Genomic DNA, 22,103 nt, shown 5'->3' on the forward strand with positions numbered 1-22,103 from the left:
GAGATGCAGATCAAAACCACAATGAGATACCATCTCACACCTCAGAGACTGGCCCAAATTCAAAAGAACAAAAGCAACCGATGCTGGCGTGGATGTGGCGAGAAAGGGACACTCCTTCACTGTTGGTGGGAATGTCCACTGGTTCAGCCCTTCTGGAAAACAGTATGGACGATTCTCAAAAAATTAGAAATTGAGCTCCCATTTGACCCAGCAATACCACTCTTGGGAATATATCCCAGAGAGGCAAAAATGTATAGTCGAAGTGACATCTGCACTTGTTTGTTCATTGCAGCCCTCTTTACAATAGCCAGAAACTGGAAGAAACCTGAATGCCCAAGAACAGATGACTGGTTAAAGAAACTTTGGTACATCTACACAATGGAGTACTATGTAGCTCTTAGAAAAGATGAAGTCATGAAATTTACATACAAGTGGTACAATATGGAAAGTATCATGCTAAGCGAAATGAGTCAGAAAGAGAGGGATAGACATAGAAAGATTGCATTCATCTGGGGGATATAAAGTAACAAAGTATGAGATTAATACCCAAGAATAGCTGAGATCAGCACCAGGAGGATTACTCCATAACTTAGAGGCCAGCCGGGTATCCTAGAGGAAAGGGCTATTCAGATAGAGAAGGGAGCACCAAATAAAGGATGTTTGGAGGATCCTCCCAGGAGGGGAGATGCATGTCGAAAGTAGACTATGGACTGAACATGTTTGCCACTCAATGCCTCTTTTGCAGACCACAACACCCAAAAGGAGAGAGAGAACACAGGGGATTGCCCTGCCACAGAGACGGGGGGATGGGGGGATGGGGGTGGGAGGGATATTATCCATGGTGGTGGAAAATGGGCACTGGTGGAGGGATGGGTATCTGATCATTGTATAATTGAAACCAAAGCACAAAAAATTGTAAATCTACAACTTTAAAAAAAATAAAATAAAATAAAGGGGGAAAAAAAAGTACTCACTGCATTACGTGATATCAGTGATAACATAAGGGTCCTCAATATTCAAAACACATGCCTGGCTTGTTGAACTATCTCTTGAGCCCAAGGACTTTTCAACCCACTTTGAAAGATAATGTATTATTATTAAATAAGGAAAATAAGGAAAAAGGGCTAGAGCGATAGCACAGCGGTAGGGCGTTCGCCTTACAAGCGGCCAACATGGCCGACCCGAGTTCGATTCCTCCGCCCCTCTCGGAGAGCCCAGCAAGCTACCGAGAGTATTCGATATGCCAGACACAGTAACAACAATGTCTCCAATGGAGACGTTACTGGGCCCGCTCGAGCAAATCGACGATCAACGGGAGGGCCTTTACCTTTACCTTTAAGGAAAAAGGATATAATGATATAATGGCAATAATAAAATTTGATTGAGTATTTATTATACATGATGTAAATTTCTATGTGTTTTTTCATTTAACCCTTAGAAGAACTTTAGTTAGGCCCCATATTTCCAGTTTTTGGTGGGGAATGTTGACTTAGAGAGGATGAGTATCTTGCTTAGAGTCACTCAGCTAGTCAGATATTGCAATAAATCAAGTTTGATGCTGAAGCACAGATTTTCCTCCTTTGAGCAATAATTTACAAGTCATTTGCTTATAGCTACAGAACATGTTACAAGATCATTAATGAAAACTTGTTGATTTATTAGTGTTATGTTTCTTGTACCTCAAAATCATGCTGTCAGAGAATCTTAAGTAAAAGCATTTTATCAAACTTCCCTGATACAGAAAATATATGCTAATTAGCAAATATGCTTTTATGTCCCCTTTCCCAAAGTATGATTTCATGAAAATGACAGCTTATCACAATTGCAATTAATATGCTTAGAATATCCTACTTTTGTGTGTGTATAGAGACCTTCCAAGTAATACCTGGGGTCCAGGGCTACTTCTCACAATATTTGGTCAACCAGATCTGAGGGTTCAATTCTAGGCCCCAGGAGTATGGTGTTTTTCAGGTCCCACTATGCCAGGCAGTACCAGGGTGATACTTAGTCGACTGGGGTCTCCAGGGTGATACCTGATAATGCATATGACCCTGATGCTTGTGATTTATCCTCACCCTCACAGATATTTCTTTTTTTTTTGGCTTTTTGGATCACACCTGGCGATGCACAGGGGTTACTCCTGGCTCTGCACTCAGGAATCACTCCTGGTGGTACTGGGTAACCATGTGGGATGCTGGGAATCGAACCCGGATTGGCCACGTGCAAGGCAAACGCACTACCAGCTGTGCTATCGTCCCAGCCCCATCCCCACAGATCTTTTGTGTCAGTCTTAGCTATAAGTAATAGATACGTTAGGGTAACAGTTGCTTACATAAAATGGAATTTTACTTTAATGTCAAGCAAATTAGTATAAAGGCTGACATGTAAGTGTTCACAGGGAGCTTCACAAAGTAATTAAGAATCTATTACATTCTATAACAATTATTCTGTCTAACCAAAATAAGCATGTTTCCTCTTAATAATGGGTTAATATGGTTGCCTGGGTTCCAACTAGCACATGTGCATTCATGCTATGAAATTATTTACCGGAATTCTAAGCATATGATAACTCCTATGGATAAGGTATATATGCATCTGTCTTTTAGGAGACCATGTACCAACCCAAATGAATAATGTGCTATTGCTGCTTTGGGGCCACACTCTGTGATGCTGGGAGTGGGAGGTTACTCCTGGCTCTATGCTTAGGGGGTGCTCCCACTTGGGATCATGCAACACTAAGCCTCAAAGCACATGTTTAGTCTGTTGAATTATTTCTCCAACACTAAGGAACAAAGATTTTGGAATGGGCACTTACAACTGCCCATTTAGTACACCTATTAAATTCAAATGATGAAAGTATTCATCCCTGGATGACCAACAATTGAAATTGGATATAAGATTTTTTTTTTTTTTTGCGGGGTGAGAGTCATACCGGCAATGCTCAGGAGTTCCTCTTGGTGGTGCTCAGAGGACCCTATGGGATACTGCAGATCAAACCTGGGTTCAGCCCCATGCAAGGCAAATACGTAACCATCTGCACTCTTGCTATGGTCCTGATGGATATAAGGTCTGAAGTTTAGACAAGTGAGATAAATAGCAGATAGATTTGGCAGTCCTTAGCATGTAGATATGAATTGAAGTCATGGTCACTGTAATTTAAAACATTTGGTCTTCTGGATAAAACAATATTCTAAAAATGTACAGAATTTATTTGCACAGAAAATTCTACCAATTTTAATACAAATCATGGTATAATTCACTGTTATTGTTAACATGACACTATATTAGAATAAATAAAATTAAAGTGTGCACATAGTAATTAACTTCATAGCTTTTGTTTGTGTTTTAGCCAAAAGTTAAGACTCAGTGTTTTCAAAAGTTACAGGTTAGCAAGTGTGGCAAGAAATTCACTAATTAAGAAATTTCATTCTTGGAAAACTAATATACAAATTAATAGAGTAAATACATTTTGCTTATGTTTTTTAATGCCTAATTAATAAAGGGTTTTATTATATGAGAGTTTCCAAAGTATCTGAGGGATTCTTGGTGTATAGTTTACAGTGCTTGGCAGGGAATAGCATCTTGGATGACCCGATAGGGTTTCAGCATATGTTGCAACTGGCACATCTCATTATTTTTTTTCTCATTGGATAACATAAAATCCAATTTTATGGGTATTAAAAATTAAAAATGAGTTAAAATTCAAGAAGCAAATAAACCGTATTATTTCTTCAAGTGACATTTCTAGTTTTTTTTTTTCTCCCCCCCAAGTGACATTTCTTTAAGTGTATGAGACGGATTATTTCAATTCGTTTTTAGTCTATGTAACCATTCCAAACTTTCTAGGATGTAGTGACCAGAAAAAAATAAAATACTTGAAAATTTCTTTTAAAGTTGATTTCCTCATAAATAATAAATCTTAATTATGATAATGCTGAGTATTTACAGATTACTTTGAGGCATGAAGCAATAACTTTGATAGATAGCAAAGATCAACTGTATCAACTGAAATCTCCATTGTTTTCATTGTAAACCAATGTTATATCAATTAAAAAGCTCTCATGTTTTTTTCATAAATGTGGAAAATGAGAGCATATGCAGTATCATATAATCTGGAGTTTGAGAGCTGCAATTACTAATGTGATATTGAATATAATTTTAGAATTCTCATCTGAGGGAGCTGGAAAGATAGTTCAGCGGGCTTGGTGCTTGCCTTGCACATGGCTGACCCAGGTTCAATCCCCTGCATGCCATTGGTCCCCTCAACCCCAATGGAGCATCTATAAGTGAAGAGCCAGGAATTAGCCTTGAGCACAACTGGGTATACCTGTCACCTGCCACAAAACAAAATCAATCAAACACAAATTTTCTTTTGAGCAATTGAGGAATTAGATGGAAGGATTTTGCCTTTAAATGAAAATACTGCACAAAAGCACTGCTCACTGGTCTTCTAAATTCAAGTTCAAAATTGTATTCAGTATATTACAACAACTTTCACAGGACGCACAAAGTCACAAGAAAGATCTTATTGGAAGACAAAAATGCATTGCAAAAAGTTCTGAAAATCTGTCCTCTATAATAGCAGCCTCAAATGGTATCTTCTGACGTATCACCCATGGCACACTCACACACTCCCTATTAATTCTTATTTTTCTTCCAGTTTTCTAGGTGTTTACAATTCTCCACAGCTTGCTGCAATGGCCTCCCTCCTCAGCATTTCTGTAGGAAGCTACTGTCTTTAAGCTTGCTTACTCAAGTTTTGCTAATTTATTATCTTGATCCTTAAAGAGTTAAAGAAAAAGAAAGCAAATATTTCAGTTGAATGAAAGGCTTAGTAGCTTAATTCATGAGTCTATAAATCCACATACAGTTATTTAACAATCACTTGATCACTTGACTTCCCGTTAATCATCGATTTGCTGGAGCGGGTGCCAGTAACATCTCCATTTGACTTATAATAACAATGGGTCTCATTATTCAACAATAAATTAAAAATTTGAATCCCATCTAACTGTGACTGCAAGTTTCTAGCAGACATAAAATGTCAAGCTAAGTCTCAGCTTATAGTTTCCTCTGATGCACTATATATAATTTGTAGTTTAATAAAAACATCCAGATAACATAATGAATTTCAAAAGCTTTCCTTATAATTGAACCCCTACCATAAAGTTCACAAAGTCTGATGATATTCACAACTTCCCTTTGGAAGAAAAGAACTTATTATTTGAGTTTTATGTCTGGATAAATATAGAAATAATTAGTTTGCATTTTGTTTGAGTTAACAGTTAAGGTAGATTTTCCTTAATTCATAATACTTATTAAAATATTACTACTGTACTAAGCAATACGACCTTTCTAAAAAAGATCAATATTACGCTTTTCATTGTAATGCTTACATAATTTATAATGTAAAATGTCATATAAAATAATTTAAGTAATAATTAGGAAAATATTAGTTTTTTAAAAAAATTATCACAGAACTTGGTATCTGAATGATTTCACTTTGGTTGCTCTCCCATCAAATTAATATTGTTAAATAGAAATTGGTATTATTTTTCACCATTAAAGACATACTCAGAGCATTCTAAAACTAATTTTTTGTTGCTATTTTAAAGTAAAGTAAAAGTAAAGGCCCTCCCGTTGATCATCGATTTGCTCAAGCGGGCCCAGTAACGTCTCCATTGGAGACTTTGTTGTTACTGTGTCTGGCATATCGAATACTCTCGGTTGCTTGCCGGGCTCTCCGAGAGGGGCAGAGGAATCGAACTCGGGTCGGCCATGTTGGCTGCGTGCAAGGCAAACGCCCTACCCGCTGTGCTATCGCTCCAGCCCTATTGCTATTTTAAGAATAGAGAATGTAGTTTATTGCACAGTATTCTTTTGTAAAAATCCACTTTTTCTTTTCTTTGCTGGGGGGACCTCACTGGCCATGCTAGTTTATACCCCAAAATACTAAGAAGGCAATACAGTGACAAGGTTTGAGCTAGGGGACCTATGCATTCAGGACAGGGAACTCCTAGTCCTGTTAAACTGTCTCCCCAGCCATCATAGTCTTCTTTGTATGACAACATTAAAGAACTGTGCTGCTGTGGAACAACTCTCAGATTTTAATCTCATAAGTATCATGAAAAATGCATTTGAGCAGGATTGACTTGTTTTATTTTGCTTAGGTTCCTGGTGGAACTCAGGCCTTGTTCCTTGCTCTGTGCTCAGGGATCACTCGTAAGGAGACCCGTATGGAGAGCTGGGGACAGAAGCAGGGTTGGCTGCATGTAGGCAAATGAGATAGTGCAAATACCCTTGTACTATCTCTCCAGCTCAGTTTTCCTTAGTGTTGTTTATGAGTTGTCTGCTGAAAAGTTAACAAATAATGCAACCTGAAAAAAGAAACTTTCTGGCAGGAATTATGATTTTAGTTTCAGTACTATTTCCATTTTATATATTCACTTGTGCTTGCTTTCATCTGTACATTTAATGTAATATTATATGTGTATTCAAATACGTTTGAAATACAAGTAAAATAATAATAATAATTACAAAACTTGACAATTACATGGAATGTTTTGTTGAAATTAGCCATCAGGTAAATACCGATTATTTATTCCTATTCAAAACAGTATTTTGAGGGAGCTTGTTTTGATGCTTAGCAGGCATGGGGACACTCAGAAATACTCTCCTAACTGGTCAGAAGTTCAGTGCTGGGGCCTGAGAACTTGGGGTTACTGAGACCCTTCAGTGGACTAGAAAAACCACACCTGGAAATACTTGGGGGCCTCCAGAGCTAACACACATGATGTTTGGGAGGTCATGTGATGCCAGAGATGGAACTGTGGCTGGACAGGTGCACTGTCTTCTCAGACCTTATGCAGCAATTATTTTTCACAGTGTCTACTCTGTCCTTTTTGTGTGTTGCTATCTCCCCAAAAGTCATTAAGGAACAGGATGAGTCAGTCTAAATTGCAATACAATAGAGATGGGGAAGGAGAGATAGTTCTAAGTGACAACCATCTCAGTAATGTGGCCATTAAACTTACTCTTAATAAGTATAATAGTTAAAATAATAGTTCTTGCAATGATTTTCCTCTTGTGAACTCAGGAAAAATACTTTGTCATCTGCATAATTTATTAGGTTAGGATGGACCCAGAATTATATCATATTTTACATATGAAGAAAAATAGAATTTCTCGCACAAGACAATAACATAGTGATAGGACTCAGAAACATATTTTCTTTGTTTATCCAGTGTTTTTGTCCTTTCTCTTCTATGCTATGTCTCTTATCTCTCAAACCACAAAAATAGAGCTTCGCTAAGATAGCTATGAAAGATGCGTGTCAGAAAGGAAGACAAGAAGTCACATCATAATGAAGGAATTCCATGAAAAGCCATATATATGTATATATATGTACATACATATATGTACGCAATTCCTCTTTAATTGGAAGGGAGTCTTTTAAGCCCCCAGCTGTCTCTCACTTAGATTAATATCCAAGAAGCTTCTTGTTCTAAAAAAATGATAACACAAAAATTACATAAAATAAAATTAAAGATTCTTTTGTTTCTGTTATTTCAGTTCTTCTCATTAAGAATTTTGTCTTGGGCTGGAGTGATAGCACAGTGGGTAGGGCATTTACCTTACACACAGCAGACCCTGGGTTCGATTCCCAGCATCCCATATGGTCCCCTGAGCACTGCCAGGAATAATTCCTGAGTGCAGAGCCAGGAGTAATCCCTGTGCATTGCCAGGTGTGACCCAAAAAGCAAAAAACAAAAAAACAAAAAAAGCATTTTGTCTATTTATTTTTTCATCAACATGCATAGATGGCTTCATTATTTTAAGAAAATGAAATGTAGAAGGCATTTTATTCTGCAACTTTTTGTTAAAATACATATTAGTTTTACATATAATATTAATACATGTTAATCCATCCAGTATCATATCATCAATTTGATAACTGCACTCTATCTCAAGTTATTGTAGACTAGGTCTAATATTTTACAGTCTGCTAGTAATCACATCCTTTTAATAAATATCTGTCATGATTCCTATAATTACAAATCATATTCTTTATCTGCCATGTTTTGACATTATTTTCTAAGCACTCCCCCACATTTTGCTTACGTCTGCCAGATGCATCTCCTTTCTTCAGCAACAGGTGAATAGCAAGCATTCAGAGGTGAAGAATCAAAAGTCTGTTTCGAGGACTTTTGTGCATTAAAAAAAATCTCACGGAGGAATCTTTATATTGCAATAATTGCTGTTCTAGGAACAGGTGTATAAGATTCTACTCAAGGGAACACCAGAGGTGAAGAGATTGGAGAGAGGAAAATGAAGTTTCCTTGGCTACTGCCCCATGAGAAAAGCGTTGGAATGGGAGGAGACCTTCCCCTGGAGACTTCCACTGCACCTAAGCGCCTTTAGCAGGGGCAGAGATCACAGAACAATAACAGTATTGACTCTCGTAGACAACACTATAGGCAACAGGGTGTCCGTAAACAGAGCAAGGCAGGATGTGATGATGGTGTAGCAGGGATCAAAATGAGAACCATCACTTCTTGGTCCTATATCACCAAAAAAATGCTTTTTCTAGAGTTTCTATAAGCAAAAATTTAAAAAATGTACATGTGAAAAACTTTGCAGTTTTCAAAATATTATCAAAATCATGATCTCATTTAAAGTCTCATAGTCAACCACGTACTTTGGACCGAATGGGTATCCTGTTCCTTACTGATAGTTGGGGAAAGTTTACTCAGAGTTTAAATGATATGCCAGTCACAGAGCTGGTAAGGAGAGGACTAGGCTTCTCACCATGTTATTCTGATTCAATTTCTGTGTTCCTTCAGGATATTTCCACAATTTCCTTCCAGCCCTCATGTATTAGACAATACTGTGGAGATAAGAATATATGACTCTTATTTCTTATCAGAATGAGAACTCATGAGGTTTAATAATACCATACTAAAACTCTTTACCCATCTCTCGAATGACTGTATTTTTCCAAGTTTTTAAGGTTTGTTGAACAAAGGAACTTTACATAGCAAACAAAAACAAGACTGACTAACATATTCTACCAGTATATATTTTTTTAAAAAAACAAACAAATGGGAGAAGTTGAGAGTCTCATGAAGACACTTTCTGCAGCATTGCTGAAATTTAGAAGCAAATTTAAGCACAAACCTCAGATTCATTTTTTTTTTTATTAGTGAGACACCATGAGGTACAGTTGTAGACTTACAAATTTTTGTGCTTGGGTTTCAATTATACAATGATCAAATACCCATCCCTCCACCAGTGCCCATTTTCCACCACCACGGATCCCAGTATCCCTCCCACCCCCCATTCCCCCCCTCCCACCCTGCCTCTGTGGCAGGGCATTCCCTTTTGTTCTCTCTCTCCTATTGGGTGTTGTGGTTTGCAAAAGAGGCAATGGGTGGCAATCATGTTTGGTCTATAGTCTACTTTCAGCATGCATCTCTCATCCTGGGAGGATCCTCCCAACACCTTTTATTTGGTGTTCCCTTCTCTATCTGAGCCCCCTTTTCCCCTAGCATGTGTGGCTGGCCTCCAAGCCATGGAGTAAAATTCCTGGTACTAATCTCGGCCATTCTTGGGCGTTAGTCTCCTATTTTGTTACTTTATGTTCCCCAGATGAATGCAATATTTCTATGTCTATCCCTTTCTTTCTGACTCATTTTGCTTAGCATGATACTTTCCATGTAGTACCACTTGTATGTAAATTTCATGACTTCATCTTTTCTAACAGCTACATAGTACGCCATTGTGTAGCTGTTCCAAAGTTTCTTTAACCAGTCATCTGTTCTTGGGCACTCAAAATCTCAGATTCTTTGGAGATCATCTCTATTTATCTCTTAATGTATCTTTTCAAAGTTTGTTTTGGCAATAATCAGAAAAACCAAAGAAGAATACATTTAGAAAAATCTCTGAAAATGATAGAACCCTTTATAGTCTTTTAAAGATTCTACAGTGATTGATTGAAATAGGATTAAGTAGTTCCATGGCCCATATATTGCCTAATTGAGTGCTCTTACACCCAACCAGATCAGTGAATCATATATAAAATTTACATAGACTTTTCTACATACTAATCATGATTACAGACACTCTACACGTAGTGATCCACTCTACACGTAGTGATCCACTTGGTACAGTAATCCTATCAATAGCTTCTGTAATTCTCATCTTTATTATATGAATGAGGAAATAGGATCTAATTATCCATTAATTGCTTAAGGTTAGGCAGTCAAAGACAGGATTGACTTAGGCGGCCGTGGCCTGAGTCTGATCCAAAAAAAACCTGGATTCTATCATCTAATTGATTGATTTAAATTCCCAAGAAATAGTTGCTTTACCCTAGATATGGTCTATATCTTTGTGATAAAATTAATTCACTTCTTTTCTCAGGCCATCTGTAGTCAGGGCCAGGAAGAGAACTTGCTTGGAGCCCTGGGTTATCGGCCTCATTACTTTCGTGTCTGTGATTGTGCTGGCAGTGTGCATTGGACTCATTGTTCATTATGTGAGATACAGTAAGTACCCGCTGCCTTGGCGTCATGTGATTTGCCCTAAATATTTCCCCATGTATGTTCCTCTTTCAATTTACTTCAGACTTACTATTTATTACCGCAACCTATTTGCATAGCTGATTCAAAGAACGCACAAGTCAAGGAGGGTTTGATGTGATAGAATTCTAGTTTTAGTGTTTACTAACAAGCATTAAAAATGTAAATAGAGGAAAATCCTAGGATTCCAATGTTGCAAGTTATTTGAGAACATAGTGCCATTATCTTGAACTTAAAATCATTCCCGTTCATCAAAATCACAATTCAAAAAAATGTAATAAATGAATAGGGATCTTAGAGAAGTAACTTGCATTCTGTACTAACTAATGAGTTGGGTGGGTAGAGGGGACAATTTCACAGTGATATAATGTTAAATAAATGTCTGTTTCTGTTATGTATAAGTCTCATATTGTGATATATTGCAAGTGATTAAAATGGATAGGTTATGCTGAGAAGGTTAATTATGAAGAAGTTTGCTTAGTGGCAATTAGATATTTTATGTGCTGTATTATTAGAAAGATCTCTAGGGGGTTCTTAGAATTGTTCTTCCAGGGCTTAACAATCCTTCTGAAGTTTTATTTTATTCATCTTCAGGTTATGATTTGTTGACTCCAGTATTACCTACTAGTTTAATATCTCCCTTAGTGTCAAGATAATTGTTTGATCTTCCAGACCCTGCATACAAAGAAGATAATTACTTGATTCTAATTTAACTAAGTATTTGCTAAAGTTAAAAAAAAAGAACTTGCTAAAGTTACCTTTCTGTAAAGAGAAACAGTTACCTGAATACTGGTTATTTTCTTTCATTAACCGACACAATTTCAACATCAATTTCCAAAACAAACTGGGTCACTTCTGAACAGTTTAAAGAAAAATTATTTTAAAAACTTTGGGGGAAGTATAGAATTTACCCACATGCAGATCTTTAAATGTAGGTTATTTCAATTTTGATACATTATTTGAAGTATTTAATAAAAATAAAATAATTAAAAATTCTATATTTAATTATAAATATATTTAATATAACTATATTATAACATTCTTCTCTACGAATGCCTACTCAATTTTACTCACTAAGCAAGATCCAGTCATATATTTAGACACCTAACTATTTAGTACTGTATAAAAAATAAGTGAGTCACATATATACCATTTACTAGGGAGATAATTTTGCTTATCTGACTTTATAAGCAGTTCATAGTAATGATAGGGGTCTTTTTTAACTGAATAAAAGAAAATGGTTTTTGCAACCTCTCTAGCTTTTCCCAAGTCAAGTGTTACAGATCTTACAGATGTCATTCATATGCATAAATTGAAAACCTGGCAGTATATTACAGTAATCTGTTTCTGGATCCTATTGTTTGAGTGATAAGCTGACTAATAGAGAACATACAACTACCACTTCCCACACAGCACACCTGAATAAATAGTGATTATTGTGATGAGTATGTGACTACCATATATGATGAACCCTCTGCTTGAGCACGTGGATATAGGATATGAACATTTAGGATCTGGCACACCTACGTAGGCAAAAAAAAACAACCCAGGTACAGGAGAGATAGTATAGGAGACAAGGTACTTGCCTCTCACTTGGCCCACCCAGTTTGAATTCTGGCACCATATATGATCACCCAAGCACTGCTAGGGGCCCCTCCTGAACAGTACCAGAAATAGCCCCTGAGAGCTCTTGGCAAAGCAAAACAAAACCGAATGAGGTCAAGCTATAGCGAACAATTCACTATATTTTAAAAGTTTGTTTTGGGGGAAAAGATTTAGTATTATTTTTCCCCTTTTCTTCTCTTTCTCTATTACCACTTACACTCTTTATGTATAATGTATGTTTATGTGATGTATTCAATATGCCAAACACAGTAACAACAAGTCTCAAAAAAATGGAGATGTTACTGGGCCCACTCGAGCAAATCGATGAACAGTGGAAGGACAGTGCCATGAGAGATATTTAAAATATTTTAATTGAAGAACAGTAATTTATAAAGTCATTCATATTTGAGTTTCAAATATACAGTTTACAACACTGATCCATTTCCAGTGCCAGCATCCATTCACCAATGTTCCCAGTCTCCTTCCCACACCCCAGTCTGCTTCCTTGACAGAAAAAAATTTTTAAGTTTGGTTGTTGTGGTTTGGATCTCATGTTATATCACACACACAGAGCTGTCCAGAAAATGTAGTTTAGCATTGATATTTATTTAATAGATCTTCTGGATTCTGAATTTGCTTTATGTGCAGAGAAGTAGATGAAAAGTTATGTGTATTCTTCATCAGGCCCCAAATATAGGCTATTTAAACCAGGTACAGAAAGTGGAAACAGCAGCTAAGGAAACAGACAAGCAATTCTCTAAGACGGCTGATGAGAGACAACAAATAAAGTGACAAGGGGCCTGGTGAATAATGTCCCTGAATGATGGTGGCAGGTGGTAACTTTAACTTGCTAAGGTCCTATTTACTGAATCTCTAGCCTTCTAATCCTTAACTTCATTTACTTTGAAAGCCAACATATATTTCATGATACTGGAGTTCTCACAGCCAGAGAAGACACATAATTCAATGGACTGGGAGAACTCTACTTTTAAAATATGGAAATAAGTTTTCTCTTGAAAAGCTTTTGCCTTCTGCCCTGTCTGGATGCTCAGATGGCGTGACTTGCTGCCTCTTGTGGTTTATTCAGGGATGGAAAACACATGAGTAAGTAGCCCACAGGTTTAGCACAGTGTTTGTATAATGTCTCACAGCACCAAACATTTCTTTATGGCATTTGCATTCTAAATCTCATGATGCTGGTGCTGTTGTTTTTTATTCTCAGAGAGCCAAGAAGCCCAGGACACTTTGACAGAGAGAATGAACTGGGATAGAGATTTTTTTCCCAATTTTTTCCCCAATTTTCTTCCTAGAAACTCTCTAACACAGAAGTGATAATCCTTTGCATGCCTCTGATTAAATGCATAATAAACTTTTTCCTCTTTAATTACAGACCAAAGGAAGACATACAATTATTACAGTACACTGTCATTCACAAGTGAAAAATTATATGATGAATTTGGAAGAGAAGCTTCTAAAAGTTTCACAGAAATGAGCCAGAAAATTGAATCAATGGTAAGGATTTCCTCTCAATTTCTATGGCATTTATTGTCACCATTTATCAAAATTTTTATCACTTTTGTTTTTTGTATTTATTGTTTTGCCACACCTGGCAGTGCTCAGGAGTTACTACTGGCTCTGTGCTCAGGGATCACTCTTGGAGATGTTCAGAGGATACCAGGGAGCCAGTTCTGGTCAACTGCATGCAAGGCAAATGCCCACCTGCTGTGCTATGGCTCCAACCCCTGCCTTGCCTTCTAAAACATCCATTCTACTCATTTGCAGACAAATGGAAGGAAGGCATCCATGAGAGACATAAAACAAAACTGACAAAACTCATTTAAGCAAATAAGTAACTTGAAGTAGTTCTAATTCAAGTTACCCCATCATTCTCTTATGTTCCCACACTCATCCCTCCTTGGTTCTTAATCAGCAGAATAAAGGAATTCTGAGATGTGGAAGTAACTCAAAATGTTGTTTCTTAAGCTTCCTAAAGAAGGCACCTGAGCAAAATGCCATCAATTTAAAACTATGATATGTCTTTGAAAACTGTTTTAAAATATTGAATCCTAGATCAGTTTTTGGTATAGGGAATTTATGGATTATCTCTATCTTTAATAGATAAATCACATATTTCAAAAATTGGAAAATATATCAGTATAGACAGTAAGGTCTGAGTAATGAGTTTAAATCATAACCAGAGCACTTAGGACTTAATTTGTACTTTTGCTAATATCCATGGAAAGAAAAACTGGGATACCTGGTCATAGTGTCTACTAGCTAGTAATGTGACATTTATTTGACTTATTGCTTTAACATTATGCACACAGTTAAGACATTAGAATAAAATATTTATAGACTATCTCCAGGTTCCAATTTCTAGTTTAAGGACAGAATAAAAGCCTGAAGATTTCGATACCGTGTTGAATAATTGGCTAAACTTGTTTGTATTTTTATCTACAAACAGAAAATCAGGAAATATCTAAATTATCTCTTTCTTAAGGCTCAAATATAATTATCTATGTATAAGATAGGGGTCAGAGAGATAGAACAGCTGGAAAGGTGCTTGCCCTGTATGCAACCAACTTGGGTCCAATCCAGGCACCTCATATGGCACCCTGAAACAAGGTTGACAAGAGTCAACCCTGTACACCTATGGGTATATCCCCAAAACAAACAAACAAGTTAAGAAAACTGGGTGTGGGTGAATGAAGAGACAGTTCAGCGGGTAAGTGCTTGTTTGACATGTGACTGACTCAGGTCTGACCTCTCACACTGCATATGTACCCTGAGCCCTGTGAGGAATGATCCTGAGTGCAGAGTCAGGAGCAAACCCTGAGCACATCTCAGTTTTAGCACATTTCCCCCTAACCCAACACAAAACAAAACAAAAAAGATAAAGAAAATGAAACTCAAAAGGCCATAAAAAATAGCTATTTTCATTGTCTGCAGCAGTCACTAAATTAATTTTATGACATCCAGAATAATTTCAATATATTTTAGAATTTTAAAATTGCTAAAGACAATGAAAATATTTGATAAAAAATTAAACTTTTGGAATGAGCACTATCATTAGAGGATTCATTCATACTGTGCTGAACTGATGTAGCCATCCTGAGCTGAAGCAGCACAAAGACTGAGGAGTTAACAAAATATAAGAACAATAAAAGACTCATTGTTTCTATCAATCAATTATCAGAGTGTTGTAATTGTATTTGGTAATTATAAATATAGGAAAACAAGAGACAATTGATGAGTTTAACTTTGGAGCAATTAGATTTAACCTATAGTTAACTTAAATAAAAAAAATCTGATCTAACTATATTATTCTACCTTTTTAGAGAAAAATCTTATAGGGCATTTTAGACTAAGTACCCTAGTTTATATGGGCTTCCTAAGAACACTGTAATTGCTAAATTGGCTACAGGTTATGCAAGAATATTGAGTAATTATTTCACCAGGTTTGGGAACCATGTGACATTGGTATACATGCATTTCCATGACTCAACTGTCACTGGGCAGAGTGATCTCATTTCCTTCATCGTCCTAAACCCTTTATCTCAGAATGTGAACACGTACTCTTACTCTTACTTTCCAAAAAAAAAAAGTACTTACTCTCCTTTTGTCTCTTCTGAGTCTAACAGTAGAGGTCACTTCTGGTCTTGCTACTATTGTTCCTTGTCACTGTCATCCCATTGTTCATCGATTTGCTTGAGTGGACACCAGTAATGCCTCCATTGTGAGACTTGTTACTGTTTTTGGCATATCAAATACGCCACCAGGAGCTTACCAGGCCCTGCCATGCGGGCGGGATACTCTGGGTAGTTTGCCGGGCTCTCTGAGAGGGATGGAGGAATCGAACCCGGGTTAGCCGTGTGCAAGGCAAACACCCTACCCACTGTACTAAATTTGTTAAGTATCTTAAAGCTTTGTATAATTTACAGAATTTCAGAACACTGTTTTTACTTACATATTTGAATATGTTTTCAACAGGTAAAAATTGCATTTTATAATTCTCCACTGAGAAGAGACTTTGTCAAATCTCACATTATTAGGTTCAGGTATGTATGTTTAAGGTGCTGATTTCAGAAAAAAACTTGAATTTGAAACCGTTAGCCTGTTTAGTAGTAAATAAATTTTAAGAGTTAATGATAAATGATACTTAATTTAATAAATATCCATTAGGCAGATGTTATGTGTAAGCCACAATTTACATAAGAAAGCACTTGCAATTTCACTTCTGAGGGGCAGAGGTACTAGTGAGGGCTGGGTTATATAAATGTTTTGGGAAATAATTAGTTTAATTAAGGAGCTAAGCCACATCTCTTGGTTCTATAGAAAATGTTATTTTAAATGTGTTCAATGTACATACATATTGAAAAAAAATTCAGGGGGTTTGGAGAGATGACTCCAGAACTAGAGAGTATGCTTTGCTTGAGGAAGCCCTAGGTTCATTTTCCCAGCATTGCATGGTTCCTACATGACTCCAAGCACTGCTGGATGTGACTCCCCTGAATCAAAGCTAAACTAAACAAAACAGCCGGGGCTGGGGCTCAGTGATTGTATGCATACCTCACAAAACTAGGACCCTAGGATAGATTCCCGGCATTCGCAGTGTTCTAGGAAAGTATGGAGTAGATGAGGTTTCTCTTCAACTCCTCGTTCTATTCCTCATCAGTTGTTTGTTTTGGTTTATATCAGTAATTTTATGAACCCTGTAATTTTGTATGGAAATTTCCTGTGAATGCTTGGGAAGTAGAGGCACTTATGGTGATACTCTGCTGCCTGGCTGGATTCTGATGTTTATTCAGGCCTGAAGTATTTTGTAATTCTCTGAATAAACTTCAGAATTGTGTGATTCTGATGTTTCTTCGGAACCACAATATCTCTGGGTCCTGGTTTCTGGGGACCATCAGGGTTACACCTGGGATGCTCTGGGTTACAAGGGCTACATTCGTGAAGCTCCAGAGGCCATGTGTTACTGGGAGTTGGACTTGGGCTTTCTCATGCAATGCATATACTCTGAACCCTTCGGATTGTCTCCCCAGCCTCCTGACCCAAATATTTAACTAAGGCCCAAATCTGATGATCATTAAAACTAGAAGCAAAATAAAAATAGTATTTAATTAAATACCATGTAAACATTTTAAATTTTATATGTATTATAGTCTTCATGTCCAAAAATACTTTGAGTTCTATCAAAATTATTTTAATGACAAGACTTCCAGAAATTACTTCTCAGTTTATTAACTAACTGACATTTCTGACATGTTACCCTGACTATTTTCTCCTGAAAATTCCTTATTTCCTGTTGTTTAAAATATTATTCTGGGCAATAATATGAACCAGAAAGTGACTCAATGCCTAGAAAGTTCTGGGTCCCAGTTCCAAACCTCAGTGCTATCTGCTTATGCGCCACCTCCCCAGGTGATCCTGAGAAGTCCACTGTTTGAGATCTCTGGCAAGAAGGGCTCAGGGAAAGTGCGAAGTTGACTGTTTCATTCAGGGCACGGCTGGCTAAATTCTAGTACATTTGCACTTGCTGGGGCAGTAGTAAAGCCGTAGAGTCTGTGGTATTAGTCGGGGGGATGGGGGAGGAATAAATATTCTTTCTTGAATATGAACCTGCTTCTCCATCCTTAAATTGTCACTATCTCAAGGGAACTTGGCCCACCCAGTATTATGGCTTCGTATGCTACTTAATTTCTAGTTTCTATTTTCAAACATTTGTTTTCCTAATTTCTAAACTACTCACCTGTTCATGGATGTATGCACATGGAACTTTAACAGAAAAATTCCAGAATTCAAGGAAAATCCATTTGTAATAATGAATCATCCCATGCTTTTCACAGCCATCTATTATATGTGAATAACTAAGGCTTACCAACTCCATGTTCTAGGTCACTCTCCAATCTATGTATTCCTTAATTTCTGTAATCTTGTTGCTTACTATTCTTTCTTCTGTTAGTACAATAGGAAGAAATAAAAATTTATTGGAGAGAAAAATTCAATGTTAGAGATGGTGAATTGAAATTGTAGGGAAGCAAATGAGTCTCAGAATCTAAAACATGAGTCTGGCCTGAAAGAGGAAAAGGGAACTTATCTAAGGTATAAATTTACTCATCCTTAACTCAAAGTATGGAAAATAATGGATATAAATTTAGATTCTAAAATATAGTAATTCAAAAAAATGATGATGAACAATAATATTTTACAAAATGGAATGAAAATAGGTTCCTAAAGAAGAGGAACCTACCTACCTACTTTGGACAAACTTGCAGGCTATCGAATATAGCCTGCCCACAGGGCAGAGTCTGGCAAACTCCCCGTGGCGTACCAAATATGCCAAATACCAGTAACAATGATGGGTCTCATTCTCCTAAAGAACCTTGAATATAATCTCAGGGTTAGGATGAAAGAGACGTTACTGGGGCCTGCTCGAGGCATTTGACGAATAACAGGAAGATGAAATGAAAAAAATGAAAAAAAAAAAGAAGAGGAAATGAGCAAGAAAAAGGGAAAATGTCTCAAAAGGCACAGTTTATGGTAAAGACAGAAAGTTTCAAGAAGGGAGTGGCAAATACTGACAAACACTTTTGAGAGGCCTAAGTAATACAACTGGAAAGAATGCACTGTATTTGTCAGCAAGGAGTCATTCCTGTTTAAGTAGAGAAGGAACTTGGGAGTAGAAGTGAAAGTAGCAGAGAGCAAAGACGAGACTATGAAGACAAACGTGGTTTATCATTTCTAACAGATTTGCTATGATAGTATGTGAGCGGTAAATTCAATAACTGGAGAGAAGTTATTTTTCTTCCAACTAGTATAAAAATAGTTAAGGGAGAGAAGAAAGAATAATGTAGGGGTTGCTAACAGTGAAAGGGTATAATATACATGACAGGGTATAACACACATGACATTAATCTCTTTAAAGTCATATATATTTCTTCAGGTTATAAGGTAATGAAACAACATATAAAATTCAAATAAAATAATATTAGATGAAACAGAAATGAAAATATATCCCTACAAAAATTCTATAACTTATACAACTTCTTTGTTTAATTTGCACATCTTTCCAATAACTGCATACAGATAAAATTCATAATTTAGCTGAAAATATCACATGTCAATACGGGATGTTTTGTAGTTGATTTTACAGTGATTTTTTAAATGGTCACTTGTATTATTACGTCTTATATTGGATTTTTTGAACAATATTTTTGTTGAGGTATTGTTGATTTATGAAGTTATTCATAGCACACAAATATACAGTCATTCATGATCAAATTCCATGCATGCAATTTTCCAACTTCGAGCTCATCACTAGTATGAGGAACTCTAGCTGGATTCTGAAACCAAATAGGGTGCCAGGGACCGAATCTGGGTCTGCCACTTGCAAGTCAAGCTCCTAACCTCAGTACTGTGGTAGCAACCATGAACAGTGGTAGAGTGTTATGGCCACCATCCCAGTGGGTGCAGTGCAGGAATATGACATCAACATAGTCATTAATATTAGCTCATTAATTTAATGTTAGTATATTAAACATTAATGTTTTTGTAAGTCATGACTCTATAAAAGGTAAATTATTGATATGAACTATGTATGTATATATTTGTACATCCAAGACTGTACTTGAAGACTAATTTTCTAAAAGTAAAAATGCTGTATTAGAGATAATGTATAATCAAAGTTTTAATAGAGAAAATTTCCCCTAAAGTTAATGTTCTAATTTATATTTATGATTATTGTTTATGTGAGTAGCTACTGAAGTAGTATATATATGCATATATACACTAATATACATATACAGTAATGTATTGATTTAAACAAACAAACATGTAAAATTTAAACAATTTATAAATAAAGTATAAAAATAAGGTACTGTATATATGGAATAGTAGGAGTAAGTTTTTTGGGTCTGGTTGTATGATAAAAAGAGTAGTTGACAGAAAAAGAAAAAGGGGAGTTACAAAGTTTCAGAGATGATAGCTATTCAAGAACAATAAGGCAAATTAATCCTGTACCATAAAAGTATAATCACATGAGATCAATGTAATTTAGACAAGTTTTCTGATATTCTTAGGATTAGGAGTTGTTTAGAAGACCTGAAGATTGCTTAGAAATAATTGATTTATGGGCCAGAGAGATACTACAGCAGCTAATGTGTTTGACTTACACATAATCAACATGGTTTCAATCTCTGGCACCACATGTGGTCCGTTGATCCCAGCCAAGAGTGATCCTTGAGCATGGACTTAGGAGTAAACCCTGAGCCCTACTAGGTGTGGTACCCAAACCAACAAAAAACAGAAAAGATTTGTTATTGGAAATTAAGTTAAATCAGGGTGAATGAGTTGAAAATTCTCTGTGTGAGAAACAACAGGAATATAAAAAGAACAAATTGGATCTTTAAAAATCTCATTAATTTTTTCTTTTAGTCTTTATGTGTTTCAAAGGAATAGTACATTTAAAACGATGATATCATCACAAATTTTATGCTGAACTATATATTTTAAGACAAAATTTTTCCTTTCCTTCTTTTTTGGTATAGTCAAGAGAACCATGGGGTGTTGGCTCATATGCTGCTGATTTTTAAATTCCGGTCTACTGAAGATCCTGACAGCATAAATTACATGATTCAACATGTTCTACATAAAAAACTACACGATGCTGTAGGACCCCCTAAATTAGATCCGGATTCAGTTGAAATTAAAAGTAAGTTTATTTCTGTCTAGTTTAATTCTCTTACATAGAATGCTTCCATGATAATTTTAATTTTAGGTGCTGATTCAGTGCGCCCCCATTTCCCACCCTCTATCATGGACATAGCAGAATATTTCTTTGGAATGAAATTGGTCCTATGTTTTTTTGGAATTTCTGGCATTAGGTCCTGGTTCTGAGTTCTTATTCTATTTTAGGTCATATATTTAAGTTCTAAGCTCCAGTGAAAAAAGCAACTTTATATGTTTATTATTCTTTTTTTGTTGTTTTCATTGATGTCCTGAGCTGTAATATAGTGAAAAGGCTTTGACCTTCTATACATTTGCCTTCAAATACTATTGATAAACCTTTGTTATAGTTTCTTTCCTTAGACCACTTACCAATGACAAAGTTATAATCCACTTAGGCTTAATTTTGGTATACAACTAATATAAAAAGTTTATTTATGTTGTGTATGTGGGTTGGTTGTAAGGGACAAAGGTATCAAAAAAGCAGTGAAAGCATCTAGCATCTCATTACTAGAAAGTAAGAAACATAGGAGATACACAGTAGAAATAAGGGTCTGATTAGGGGGTATTTTACAAGGTATATACAATGCTAGTTTATGCAAACACCATGTGGGCTATGTATATGATCTTAAATTGTGCAGAAGCTACATTAAACAAATTAAACATGCAAAATCTATTTAAATAATTTATATATTTAGAGATTTATTGCTTTAATAAGTAACTGGTATAAAAATTATCACGACATGGTTTTTTGAGTGCACAGAAGCTACCTACTAATTGCTTTATGGCACATTTCAACTTTGGCCAATCACATCTCAAGAATGCATTACATGCATGTGACCTGTAGATACAATATCGGATATGGCCACATTGAAAACAAGAACAGGACAAATTAAGAATAATACAGAATGCTGATATAACATCTAATAGGCCTAATCAGAGGTCTAATCTGATGACTAGTCCTATTTATTGAAAGGGAGATTTTATTTTATTTTTAAAAAAATTTCATATCTCTTTAATAGGTTTTTACATACAATATCAATAGAAATAAAAAATTTTGTAATACTCATTGTCACTAACAGGTCATTCATCATTCAGAAATGCATATTTATATGTACATTTACAGATTCCATTTTCTTTTCTTTTTTTAATTATTAATTAATTTATTTATTGAATCACTGTGGGAAAAGT

At 36.0% G+C, this 22,103-nt stretch overlaps 1 protein-coding gene across 1 annotated transcript in view; it reads left to right on the forward strand.

The window, feature by feature from the left end:
• LOC130020585 (transmembrane protease serine 11E-like) overlaps window positions 1-22,103 on the forward strand; it is an 83,952-nt gene that overhangs the window by 48,485 nt on the left and 13,364 nt on the right. The window contains exons 2-5 of the mRNA XM_056111177.1: window positions 10,423-10,547; window positions 13,576-13,697; window positions 16,176-16,243; window positions 20,735-20,898. Of these exons, the coding sequence (XP_055967152.1) occupies window positions 10,423-10,547; window positions 13,576-13,697; window positions 16,176-16,243; window positions 20,735-20,898 (479 nt within the window). The remainder of the gene's footprint in view (window positions 1-10,422; window positions 10,548-13,575; window positions 13,698-16,175; window positions 16,244-20,734; window positions 20,899-22,103) is intronic.

Source organism: Sorex fumeus, unplaced genomic scaffold, assembly GCF_029834395.1.
Source record: "Sorex fumeus unplaced genomic scaffold, SorFum_2.1 ptg000013l, whole genome shotgun sequence".
In the NCBI taxonomy this organism is placed as follows: Eukaryota; Metazoa; Chordata; class Mammalia; order Eulipotyphla; family Soricidae; genus Sorex; species Sorex fumeus.